General features: G+C 51.9%; 1 protein-coding gene across 1 annotated transcript; it reads right to left on the reverse strand.

Moving 5' to 3' along the window:
- Positions 1 to 7,987: 7,987 nt before the first annotated feature.
- On the reverse strand, positions 7,988 to 10,840 carry HOXA1 (homeobox A1). Its single transcript, XM_030971711.1, has 2 exons — positions 9,796 to 10,840; positions 7,988 to 9,363 (listed from the first exon to the last, which is right to left on the reverse strand). The coding sequence occupies exons 1-2, from the start codon at positions 10,412 to 10,414 to the stop codon at positions 9,008 to 9,010; spliced, it is 975 nt and encodes a 324-aa protein (XP_030827571.1). The 5' UTR covers positions 10,415 to 10,840; the 3' UTR covers positions 7,988 to 9,007.
- Positions 10,841 to 12,625: the final 1,785 nt, after the last annotated feature.

The following is a 12,625-nucleotide window of genomic DNA, read 5'->3' on the forward strand; positions in this document are numbered from 1 at the left end:
TGAAAATGTGCGTGCAGAGGAGTGGGGGGCGGGGAGTGTGACAAACCTTGCAGCCCATGTGAAAGGTTGCTTTGCTTCTAGACCAAAGGGGAGGAGGCCTGATTCTGCTCCTGTGCTAGATAAGCAGATATCCTGCAGGCAAGCAAAGCTGGCAACAGGCTGAAATCGCGGTGAGAGTTGAAAAGCTTGTTTTTCTATATGCACAACAAACCAGAAACATGGCCAGAAAAGTAAAAGAACATCTGCTCATGCTGATCTATGAATGCTTTTCCTGGATCCATTAACCTCCTTTCTTTGTCTGTCTCTCTTTTTTTCCTAAACTGAAAATTATCATTTTAAATATTCAAGGCTTTCATTTCTCTATTGATCAAATTAAATCTCCTTAGCTACAGCTAAAATACTCTGTGAGGTCCTCCAACCAAAGATTATCTGCCTCGCAATTAGAACTCATTTTTAATACAACAGGCGGGAAATAGAGAACCACAGCTGCAGAATCAATACAACTATAAATTACATGGGAAAGGAAACGGTAGCATCCTTGCTTGAAACAACAGATTTATTATCAAAGAGGATGGTATTTTATCGACAGAGTACATAAGTTTTATAAAGAAAGAGAGAAGGAGACACAGAGAGAGAAATCAATGTTAACATGGGCTCACTGTTGCTTTAAATGCTGCATTTGTGGTAACTAATTTTCATTTCTTTTTTTAATTTATAAAATGTCACACTGAAAAATGTTTACTGGCTAAAAAATCCTGTCTGGAGAATTTTTTACGGCAGAACCCCACTGATTTTAATGAATAAGATCTGAAGAAGAAGGTCCCATTATGTGTTCTGTATTTTATCCTGGTTAAGACTAGTTACTAAAGGACTTCCTCCATTCCCATATTCTGAGCAATATCATAGTTCAGGTTGCATCAAAGACTTGTATTTAAACTTCGAAGATTTGCAATTATTTTGATTCCCACCTACAGGATAGGGTGAGAAAAATTGTTCTTTCTGATAGCAACAAATACTTTAAATGCATCACCTTCCCCTTCCACAATCAGAATTCATCTATGGTTGATTACATATAGAATACAAAAAAAAAAAAAAAAACCCGAACCTGTGATCAGAAGATTTCTTGCTAGATTTTCACTGCTTTCAGTGCACAGTCTGCCCTGCTGTCTTTTCAGTGAAAAGCAAAGGGGAATTTTTTCCTGTGGCTGAATATGGAGTTTCCAGTTAGGGCCTGATCCAAAGCCCAAAGTAATAGCTATGTCTTCTTCTCTTTCAGCTCCAGCAAAATTGGGAGTCACCCTGTATGGCTGACCAGTCTCAAAACACATCACGATGTTCCAAAAAGGGGATTACATAGAGATTATCTGGATTTCTAGCATCTCTCATCTGATTTGCAATCAAACTGTCTTGTTAGAGGGTCCTAAGCAGAATTTTCTGTGGGTTTGGCTTCATTCCTTATATACTTTACTTTATAAATGCTGTTCAACCCCTGGGGTGAGAAAAATGAGATCTGAAGAGAGAAAACTTATCTTTACTGGTGGATCACCAGGCTAAATGAGGCTAATTTTTGGATTGGCAGATTTGTGGGTCTCAGGTGAGCTGAGTCTCCCTGAGCAATGAGCCATGGTAGGTCCCACTCAAAGCCAAGATATGTATCAGGTACAAGCCTCAAAATCAAATCTTTCAAACCTTTCAGTTTGTGAGCTGACTTGAAAGAAGCTTGGGTGATGCCTTTTTACGTGAATCTGAGTTTTTGGGGACATACATGTTCCTATGGATACAGAAAAACACTGCATGTTCCCTGTGCAGTGGGATCTGAGCTCTGTCACTGAAGATCGGTCCTCTCGGGCCCTTTTTGCCCCACCTTCTGTTTCCATGATCACTGCCTTGCCTCATAGCACTGTCAGAAACACAGAAAATAAAATATACAGGGGGATGTAATGAACTGCAAAGCCCCATGGGGTCCTGCCTGTCTGCAATACCCACTTCTATGTCTAAGCATATTGTTCATGTTAATACTGTTTGCTGGTAGGAGTGTTCCTCCAAGATAACATTTTTGTGCAGTGAAATATGCATGGCTCTCAGATGGCTCAGCTCAGATGGGATCACCTTTCAGTTTCTAGACAGTGGGGTTTTTTTACCCTTTTTTTCCCCATCACAGCTTGAAGAACACAACACTATCCCACCAATGCCTTTTGTTTTATGACCCATCTGTCCACAAAACTATGCAAGGATGTTAAATCCATTGATAGCGCAGAGCTGTGCTGCAGGGATTTTATTTCTTGCAAAATAGAGTAATCTGGTCCGAGTGTCTACCTTTACTGGGTGCTAGTGGGAATATTTTACAACTATGCTAAGAAAATAAATTGAGGTTTGGATGACATTTCTACTGCAACTGATGTTTTGCACTAGAGTTATTTGAGGTAATGTGCCCATAGCAAAAGTAAAGAAAAAGCTTGGTTTTATTGGAACAGAAGAGTTTCAATTAAAACTATGTAGAGATTCCCACTTCTATGGCTTAGCCCCTTCCATGACCTTCACCTACTTATGAGGTGGGAAGTTTGGACACATGATTGTTCTCCGAGACCTCTCCAATATGCCCCCACTGCTCCCAGAAGGGGTCTGTGATTTATACAGGTGTGCTTTGCACCTGAAGGTTCACTGGTGTGCAGTGGAGGAGGCCCCCTGCTTCCACCACCAGCCTCATCCTCACCCCCATCTCTTTTCATTACTTAACTAAGCTGGTCTCCTGTGTTTTCTCTGCTCTTTATTGCTTGTCACCGGGGCTGAGTGACTGCTGAAGATGAGAGGGGATGAGGAGTGTGAAGAGGGAAGCTTCTGCCTTTGGTCTGAGCCTGACGGGGAATGATGAAAAACACATGGGCTATGAAAAAGTCCAGTCCAACTTTCTGTTTACCGAGCTCCCTAGAAACGTCAACATCTGTCACCAAGTTACCCCTAAAAGGGGCACCCCTTGCTACAGGACCCCGATGGCAGGTCCCATCCCTCTTCCCCCAGCACGGGCTGGAGCGGAGGGGTGTTGACAGAGGGAAAGGGAGGTTATCCGGGATTTGGTGATGGCTGTATTAATAGACAAAGGACACCAGAAGCGATATCCCCGGCTCAGCGCTGCCGTGCCACCTCAGGCTCGGCCAGCCGGCCCGCAGAGATGGGGGGGCGCCGGGGCACCCCTGGGGTGAGCCTGACTTTTGCCGTTCAGCAGGCGGGTCCCGAGGGAGAGACCCGCGGAGCCGGGCGCGGAGGAGCGCGGCCGCCGCGTACCGCGCACCGCGCACCGCGTACCGCGCACCGCGTACCGCGCACCGCGCACCGCGCACCGCGTACCGCGTACCGCGTACCGCGCCCCCGCCGCCCCCGCGCCCGGCGCCGAGCGGAGCGGAGCGGCCCGGCGGCCGCAGCCCCGCTCCGCTGTTTTTCCAATCCACACAACGAATTTCCCTCGTATTAGTCATTTCATGAAGATCAAATACAAAGACAGCTGCGAATGAAATCGATCCCTACAAAACGTGTTAGTGAAGGGTTCAGTCTAAGTAGATATTTCCTTGTTCTTTTTTTAATCTTTAATTTATAATAGTCGATAGCATATTGCTATATTTTTACTTTTATTTTCTTTTCTTTCCTTTTTTTTTTTTTCCTCTTTTCTGGCGGTGAAGGTACAACCCCGCATGGGATAGAATTAGGACATGCATAAGCACTTGGCAAAACCAAGCTTATTGGAGGCAAAGAGGAACCGCAGCGCAGCGCCGAGACGCCGGGTGGGCATCGAGACGGGCCCTGGGGCAGGGCGCGCTCGTCCCCTGCTCTCCACCTCTCGGACACTGTCTACAACTCTGGCGAGCAAGACGCTCCATGAGTCCCTATATATTCCTAATCTCTCCGCCTGCCGCTGGCTGCACCACCTCTGAGACCGATGTGAACACAGGCACGAGAGTTTGTGGTTGAGACTGGCTTCGTGCCTCCCGCTGTCCCCCTTGTATTTGGGTTATTTACTTTTTTTTGCTTTTTTTGCTTTCTTGATCAGGAGAAGTTTTGAAATACGTTGAGTTTGTGTTTATAAAATGGGCACTTGGAGAAGTCATCAACTGGCTACCGGTTTTGTTGTAGCCCTGGCTGGTCATTGTTTGACCACATTTTTATCAGAACCAGTAGTTCTGATTTAACTTTCTGAGATATACACTTTCAAGGAAAATATATTGGAAGGCCAAAATAATAGTAAAAGTAATAGCTGAAACATTCTCCGTGTGGAACAAAGGCTTACACTGTGTCACTTCCCTATAAAAGTAGCACAGAAGCATTCTCTGGATCCATTCCTGCTCGTATTAGTGAAATGTGTAATCCTTTCGAAGTTACATGGCAAAGAGGACTCCTTGTACAATCAAAATCAGCATAGTTTGCTCCCAAATGCCTAGGCACAAGAGAAGACTTTTTTTTTCCCTAGAGTGCCCGTTGATTTCATTGGTCTTTCCGAGCTTGAAACAGGAGAAACTGTGACCTGTAATATTTTATGACACATCAACCATAAAAGAATAATGTTAACAATGAGAGTTGGCCAAGTAGTGTGCCTAAGGGAGAAAAGGAATGTTTGTGTTGGAAAAGGAGAAAGGCAAAAGGGGAAAGAGGGAGAGAAAGAGACAAAAAGTGAGAAAGGCAGACAAAAGAAAAAAACACGGAAGGAAGGAAGGAAGGAAGGAAGGAAGGAAGGAAGGAAGGAAGGAAGGAAGGAAGGAAGGAAGGAAGGAAGGAAGGAAGGAAGGAAGGAAGGAAGGAAGGAAGGAAGGAAGGAAGGAAGGAAGGAAGGAAGGAAGGAAGGAAGGAAGGAAGGAAGGAAGGAAGGAAGGAAGGAAGGAAGATTCTCAAAATACATGACATATCTGTTTATTCATATATTATTAATTTAATTATTTATGTAATGCTTTTTTGTGGTTACAAATTTACTGTGATCTCACTGAGCTAATTGCTAAAGAAAAATACACAAGAGATCTTGCTCCTAAGCTGACGCGAAAAACATTCCTAAACTACTCTTTCCGCCTTCAATAAAAAACTCATCCCGGTGTTCCCGCCGGGTGCAGGGCCCGGCCGTGTCGCGGACGGCAGGAGCAGTCTCAGTCTCCCCCGGGGCCGTCCCCAGCGCGGCGCTGCCGCCCGGGCTCTCCCGCGGGCGGCCCCGGGCTCCGGGGGGAGCATCCCCAGGGCCTGGCCGGGAGCTCATCGCCGTCCGTGCCCAGGGTCCCCGGACAGTTCCTGGGTGGGAGGGGGCATCGCTCCCGAAAAGCAGTTTGGGGGTAAAAAGCAGCTCGAGTCTATAGCCCAAACGTGAGCTGCCATTAGAGAGTTACTAATAAATCCCTATTAAGCATGCATTTATGCAGTGATTATGTGAACTTTGGCCTTTGCAGAGTCCCAGCAATTAACGGCGACGTCCATCGCGTTTTGCCCGGATTTCTACTCTTTTCTCGTACAGGATGGAGAGGGGAGCATGGCTGTACCAGCGCCTCCAGCTGCCAGGTGCCTCTCCAGCCATCCCTTTCCTCATCGCTGCTGAGGAGAAAGCCCCAAGCACCCCTCCCTTTGTCCCCAGACCTCGGCTTAAAAATGCCGGGTGCTTTACGAGATGGCTTTTTTTTTCCCCTCACTCCGGTACCTCTCGCCGGGGATACCCGCCTGAGCGTCGGATGCAGCGCGGGGAAGATGCCGAGTTTTTGTTATCTCCGCAAAACAACGGAAAGCTGTTAAAAATTAGTAAAAATATTCTGGGCAAAAGTGACAGGAAAGTTGCCGCTGCTGGGGAGACAGAGAGAGAGAGAGAGGGAGAGGGATGACTCTGTAATTGTTGCCTTTATCAAGGCTGTGAGATTAACTACTGGGATTTATTCTAAAGTGACCCATCACCGAATTCATTTCTGCTTGAACTTTCGGTGAACCTGAGATTAAAGAGGGGAGAGCAGCTAAGCAGTTTGTTGTTAGCTGCCTTTTCAACAGCCCTTTCAGACTGAGTAAATATTGATCGGTTTCAATCTGATTGCCCCAGAGGAAAACACCAAAGCATCTCAATAGCCTCCAAAAGTAAACTTTAAAGGTGAACAGCAGAAATGGCCTTAAGTATGATAGGAAGATACTAAACTCTGTTTGACATTTGAATGCGATTTGTGTTGACGGATTTTGATGAGATGCGGGCTTTTTCTTCATTTTTCACCCTGAGATTCTAGAGAGATTTTTTTTTTTCATTTTTAAATGTGTAAAAACAAAATCCTTTCAACCTTAAGGGTAAATTAGTGCCTTCATTGAAAGCGCTTTGTGGGGGAGGTTTAGCGATATTTTTGTGGTAGAAGCTATAAACTAGAGATTTTAATTTTTCTTCACCGCACCCCTGAACCCGAAGGTTGATGATATCGAAATGGTATTAACGCTAACAAAATGAGACAGGATCGGGAGGTTTGAAGCGTCTTTGCTTGAAATATATTATGACTGCGGGGTGGGGGGGCAGGGGGGTGAGAAATATATATATATATCTGTATCTGTACATACATATATATATATATGTATGTATATGGGGTTTGGGCTTGGAAGAAGATGGGATTCTTTGCCCGCGAATCGCGAATCTCAGATTGACGCACTGACAAGCGTCTTGTCTCTCGTATTTAGGGTGTAATTTATGGCCGCTCTTTCTAACACATTAAGTCAACACCGGTGGAATCGAGTTGTAGATCCGGATTCCAGCAATGTTTAGATCCAGATTTCGATATTGAAATGCCCTCATTGGCATGTTAATGCCACTTTAACACATCCAAGACTCTGGGAGAAGGCCATCTGTTTTGCTTTGTGGCTTTACACTAATAAACAAAAGGTAAAGTATATGGCAGGCGGGGAAATGAAAGAAATAGAGGCATCGGCGGGAGCCTTTGGAGACAGCCCCGCTCCCTTGCAGATAGCTCGGCTCTTGATATGGCCGCCGCGCCTTGCAAATCAGGGCTTGTCTCTTTTGACACCGAAGTGAAGAAAATTTCCTTGACTCTCTGCGGACCCCGCAAAGCGAAGCCTGCGTGGGCAGATCAGCCCCAGGAGAAGCCCAGTAGCACTTCCCGCAGCTGGGCCGGGTGAAGGAGATGTTAGGCGTGTTTGCCTTGTAATTCAAGAGGCATCAGCGACTTTAGACATCCCCCGTCCAGCTGAGCATGCCTCTGCTGTGTCCTGCCACCCAGGTTCTCCCCACAGAGGCTCCTCTCCCTTCCCCACCTGCTGTTCACTTGATATTTCTTGGAACAATTATATTTACCTGCAAGAGCTTTCTCTTGTACAGTGGAGGGGGCGGGGGGGTAGGCGCGGAGAAAGAGGGGAAGGGAGGGTGGAATGGGCTGGGGTTAGCACCAAAGACACCATGGGAGCCATCTCCCATTTCGGCACCCCATCAAACGCTGGGGATAGCAGCTTGGGGTGGGAGAGGGAAGCAGGACAAGCTTAGTGCCCAGGCTAATTAAATGCGCGGTCCTTGGAGAGGGGCCTGCAGTGAGAGGAAAGACTGGCTGAAGAGAGTTTCTGCCTTTGAAGGGTGCTCTGTTTATTTAAGTGTCAGCATCCATCCCGAGGTGAAAAGGTTAGCACTTGACCCAGGAAGTTCTCCTGTTTGTGCTTCAGAATTAGATTGGGATCATAAATTCCTCCCATTTACAGAGAATGGAGAGAAGGACCTTATATTGTCTAAAAATAATATTATTTGAGCATAGGAGAGGAAGAAGTTTTGTGTAGGAAGTCAGATTGGGCAGCCAGAGCTCTGACTCTGACAAAACAACATAGGAGGGGTTGTGAGACTCTTATTCCCTTTCCCCCTCGGAAAGACCCCAGTAGAAGAAAAGAAGAGAAACAAAAGTGCTGAGCCCAGCCTGTGACTCAGCGCTGACGTCACGCAGAGGTAGGCAGACGAGGGCTACCTGAAAGTGGAATATATTTATTACAGACATTATAAGGACCCGTAAATCCTGCCCTGGATTCCACCACCGGTGGAATCACAGAGCCTTTCATGATTGTACAGAAAAATCAGGAGGACATTTTGCTCACACACGACAACTGATAGAACTCAGTGTACCCGCAGTACAGCAAAGCACGGTGCGTCATGCAAAGGTCTGGACACCAACCACAGAAATTATACATTCATTTGGCCATTTGTCACATTCACGAGTAGTTTGAAAAGACATCGAGTCTAAAGGAGGGTTAATATGAAAATAGGAAGGGGCGAGGTCTTTTGGATGGTTGTACCCTTCAGCTGCACATAATCCAACACAGCTTTTGGGGCAGGGGGAAAAGGAGAGGGAGCAAGCACACCGGGCAAAGTTTAAAAAACCTAGTGCAATTGAAGCCTTGTTTGTCACATTTAAAGAAATAGCGCTACTTTTTTGAGGTATCTGCTTGAGCTTAAGACGTTTACTTGATACGGTCGTCTACTTTACCAATATAAAACTGGATCCAGTTTGGCGAATGCACTCACCCTGCTTAACCTGATAATCAAAACATCATTCTAGAAAAATCTGTAAAAAGATAAATCTCTCGGACAAAGTATTTACAAGCAACAAACTCATTAACACGAACAAAGAATACATTAAATTAAGGGGATGAAAGTCCTATAAGTCGTGTAAACACTTGCAATAGTGCATCTCTTTGTGAGGTTATGTACCCTAAATAACCTGTCTTTCACTCAGGGAAACTCGGTGGAGCGTCCTCGCAGTGGAGGAGGGAGACCCTTACGCGTATGCCAACGCAGCTCCACCAACAGAAAAGGAAGGGGTGGCCGGGAAGCAAATTCCCCTGGCACCAAGGCGCCGGGACCCGGCGGAGCCGGCACCCCCGGGGCCGGACGGCGGCGGAGGTAGCGGCGGAGGGAGCGGCAGCTCGCCGGGACCTCTCGGGGATACCGACCGGGCGACCGACCGAGGGACCGGCAGAACAGCGGCGGAGGGACGCGTGTGCTGCGCTGGCCGTCGGGGCGCGGCCGGTCTCAGTTGGAGGCAGCGAGCGTGTCCGAGGCGGAGGAGGCGGGCGAGGCGCTGCAGGGCGAGGAGCAGGACTTCTCCGACGAGTCCTCCGCCTTCTCCTCGCAGCCCGTGGGGGTGGCGGGGGAGATGGGCAGCAGCCCCTCTTTCTCCCGTTTCTTTTGCTTCATCCGCCGGTTCTGGAACCAGATCTTCACCTGCGTCTCGTTGAGCTGGAGGGAGGCGGCGATCTCCACGCGCCTGGCCCTGGTCAGGTATTTGTTGAAATGAAACTCCTTCTCCAGCTCGGTGAGCTGCTTAGTGGTGAAGTTAGTTCTGACGGTGTTGGGCTGCCCCACGAAGCCGTACTCGCCAGCCTTGCCTGCGAGGGGACATGCAGCGGTAAGTAAGTGAGCGCAAATGATTTATAGGCGATGTAATCAATATGTCCACACCGGCTAAGCGATAGGGAGCAAGAACTTCTTAGGATAAGAGGGAAACCCCGGCAGGGTGAGTGATGGAGTGCGAGGTGCTAAACCGGAGTCAGCCTCTAGTGTCAGAGCAAACTTGATAAGTGGTTTATGAATTACCAGAAATATGACCACGGGAGAGGAGGAGAAGGGGGAGTCGGGAATAAGTGAGGAATAAGCGGCGCTGGCTTTCAGCTCCGCGGGAAGGCAGCCGCGACTGCTCCCAGAGGTGTGGGCCGACCTACCTGCCCAGAGCCCTGCGGGATCCCGCGCCTCTTTCCCCGCACCCTCGGCGCAGAGAGAGAGGAGCGGCCCCTGCCCCGGCCCTCCCGCCGGCCACTGACCTGTTTTGGGTGGGTTTCTTTTCACTTTCATCCAGTCGAAGGTCTGCGCCGGCGGCGAGGTCTCGGTGGAGGGGGAGCGGGCGTTTTCCCGGTGGCCAGCGTGGAGGGGAGACAGGGCATGGTTGTAGGTGCCCAGGGGCAGGCTCTGCTGCTCCTGCCCGTAAGGGGGAGGCACGTACTGAGCGGGGGCCCCCGCGTAGCCCTGGTGCGGGAGCGGGTGCTGCGCGGCGGCGGAGGAGGAGATGCTCCCCGAGTACACGGCGGGGGCGCAGGGAGGGAAGCCGCCGCCCAGCTCCGCGTCCTGCCCCAGGGGGTAGGGGCCGTACGCCGCTCCGAAGCCCTGCGCGCTGTAGGTCGGGCCGCAGCCGGGGTGCGCGTAGGACACCCCCAGCCCGCCGTGGTGCTGGTAGGCGGCGGGCTGGGCCGGGCTGTGGTGGTGGTGCCGGTGGGGGCTGATGGGCACCCCGCGGCCCGCCAGGAAGCGGTCCTCTCCGCTGCAGCTGCCGGCGCTGACGGCGCAGGGCTGGAAAGTTGTAATCCCGTGGTCGGGGTGGTAGGCGCGGGCGGCGCAGCCCCCCGTCTCGCCGCCGAGGACGGGGTACTCGAGGAAGGAGCTCATCCTCGCCGCGTCCCTCTGTCACGCCGCCACCGGGTCTTCAGCGTCCGGCGGGGCCGCGCCAACTTTCCCACTTCCTCCATGGGGCCGGCAGGAAAATGACACGAAGGCGCCGGCAGCGGGCAGGCACGTGGGGGGCGGCAGCCAATGGCTGCGGCGCCCGCGGGACTTCCCCGGCTCCTGCCGCTGAGACAGCGCCGCGTCCGGGGCATTTAAACGCCGAGCGCTCCGGCCGCCGGCACCGCGGGGCAGGGAGGCGGTGGCGGTGCCCCCGGGGGGCGGGGGCAGGCCGGGCCGAGCTGTACACACACACTCCCGCCGTGACAGCCCCCTGGGTCTCGTCCGCCAGCTGAGAGAGGAAGGCAGGAGAGACCTGCAGGCTGCGCACGGCCCGCGGAGCCCGCCGACCGTCCCCTGCAGGGTGAGTGCTGCTGCCAGGGTGCCCCAGCATCACCCTGCTGTCGGCGCTGCCAAGCTTGCACCGGGCACCTCTGCTGCCCACCAAACACCCGCCAGGGCAGCGGCGGGGATGGGGGAGGCTGGGGGACGCGACTGGATCCACGGCACGGGGCGAGGGATGGGGCGGAGAGAGGCAGAGACAGTGCTGAGAGCATCAGCCCTTGGAACGGGAATGAGAATGGGGAGAATGGGAAGAATGAGACCGTGGATGCGGTTGGGGACTTCTACCGGGATAGGAATTGAGATAAGGACAGGAATGAAGGTAAGGATAAGGTAGAGAACAGGCATGGGACCGAGGACACGGATGTGGATGGGATGCGGGTGGAGGTGGAGACGGTAACAGTGCCGGTGCCGAGGGGTCTCGCTGGTCCAGCCCCGCCGCAGTCCCGGCGCGACGCCACGCCAAGAGTTAAAGGGGCTCGTCCAGCCGCATCACCAGGCGGCCGCGGACATTAGCATGGAAATGAGGCGCTTTTGGGACTGACGGCCATTGTGCTCTCCCAGGCTCACCGGGCACCCTCTGGCCCTCATCCCTGCTCCCCACGCACCTCCGCCGGGCTCACCCTCACCAGCCTAGGGTTGGGGTAGGGAAGGAGGAGCCGGGGGCAGGAGGACAAATGATTGGACGGGGGCCCGGGGGCTCCGCAGCCCATCTGCTGTGCTCCCGCAGCGCCGCTGCCGCCCGTCCGCCCTGGGACGGGGGGGGGGACGGCTGTCCGGGGTGTCGCGGGTCGCACCCCGAGGAGGCGACCCGGGACAGGGGCAGAGGAGCGGAGGGAGGCGCAGGGTCCGCCGCCCCGGCCCCTTTGTCCCTGCGCTCCGCCACCCGGGTCGGCGGTAGGGAGAGGTGGCAGATGGCCAGTGGCAGCCCCAGACCCTCGGGACCCGCGCTGAGCATCGACTCCAACCCACCCCTCCCCAACACCGTGGGGACGTGGGTCAAAAAATGGGTCCATGGCCAGAGAAGGAGGGATGGCGGTGAGATGTGGGTTACGACCTCACAGGCGGTTTACGTATACAGAAAGGGAAAGGGGAGGTAGAGGCCGGGCATCCGTCTGCCCCAGCGCACCCAGCCGTCTGCAGGCAGAAAGGACGGCACCAAAAGTCTTCAAAAGAAGTTCTGGGAAGCGTCAGCCTCGGAGAAAGATGGATGGAAAGTCATGTCCCCTGACACTAGCCCCAGGAGGGGCTACCCCCTCTATTTCTGCAGGTGCCGACTCTTACGTCCCTCTGTTCTCACGCTCGATCCTGGCTTGTTTTGAAATCCAAAAGGCTCTTCCAGCCCGCCACCACTCCCCGCTCGCGAATACACATGCACACACCCACATACACACCCTCAAGCTCCTCCCTCCCACACGAGCTACAGCATAACAACACTAGGCGCGGAGCTCTCCTTCCCACCGCTGCTGGGTCAGCCCTCATCCCACGGCATCCGCACGGCCGCTCTGCTGCCAGCCAAAACCGAAGGGCGCCTCTCTCCACCACGCGTCATCCCGGTGCCCTCAGTACGTCTATTTGCTCTGATTTACTACAGAGGCAGGGATGGTTAAGGGCCCTGTGGAAAGGTTCAGTTTCTTAAACTGCAGGGGGGCGGAGTGGAGGACAAGAGCAACAACACTCCAGAGGCATTTATGATATTATACTGCGCCAATTTTGGTTATGGTTATAGCTGTAAACACATTTATTTCATTCTTGTAAACCAGTTGTGATAAATACTGCATAAAGCAGAGGAAAGAGACAGCGATTAGGATTGCT

This window comes from Camarhynchus parvulus, chromosome 2, assembly GCF_901933205.1.
Source record: "Camarhynchus parvulus chromosome 2, STF_HiC, whole genome shotgun sequence".
NCBI classification, from domain to species: Eukaryota; Metazoa; Chordata; class Aves; order Passeriformes; family Thraupidae; genus Camarhynchus; species Camarhynchus parvulus.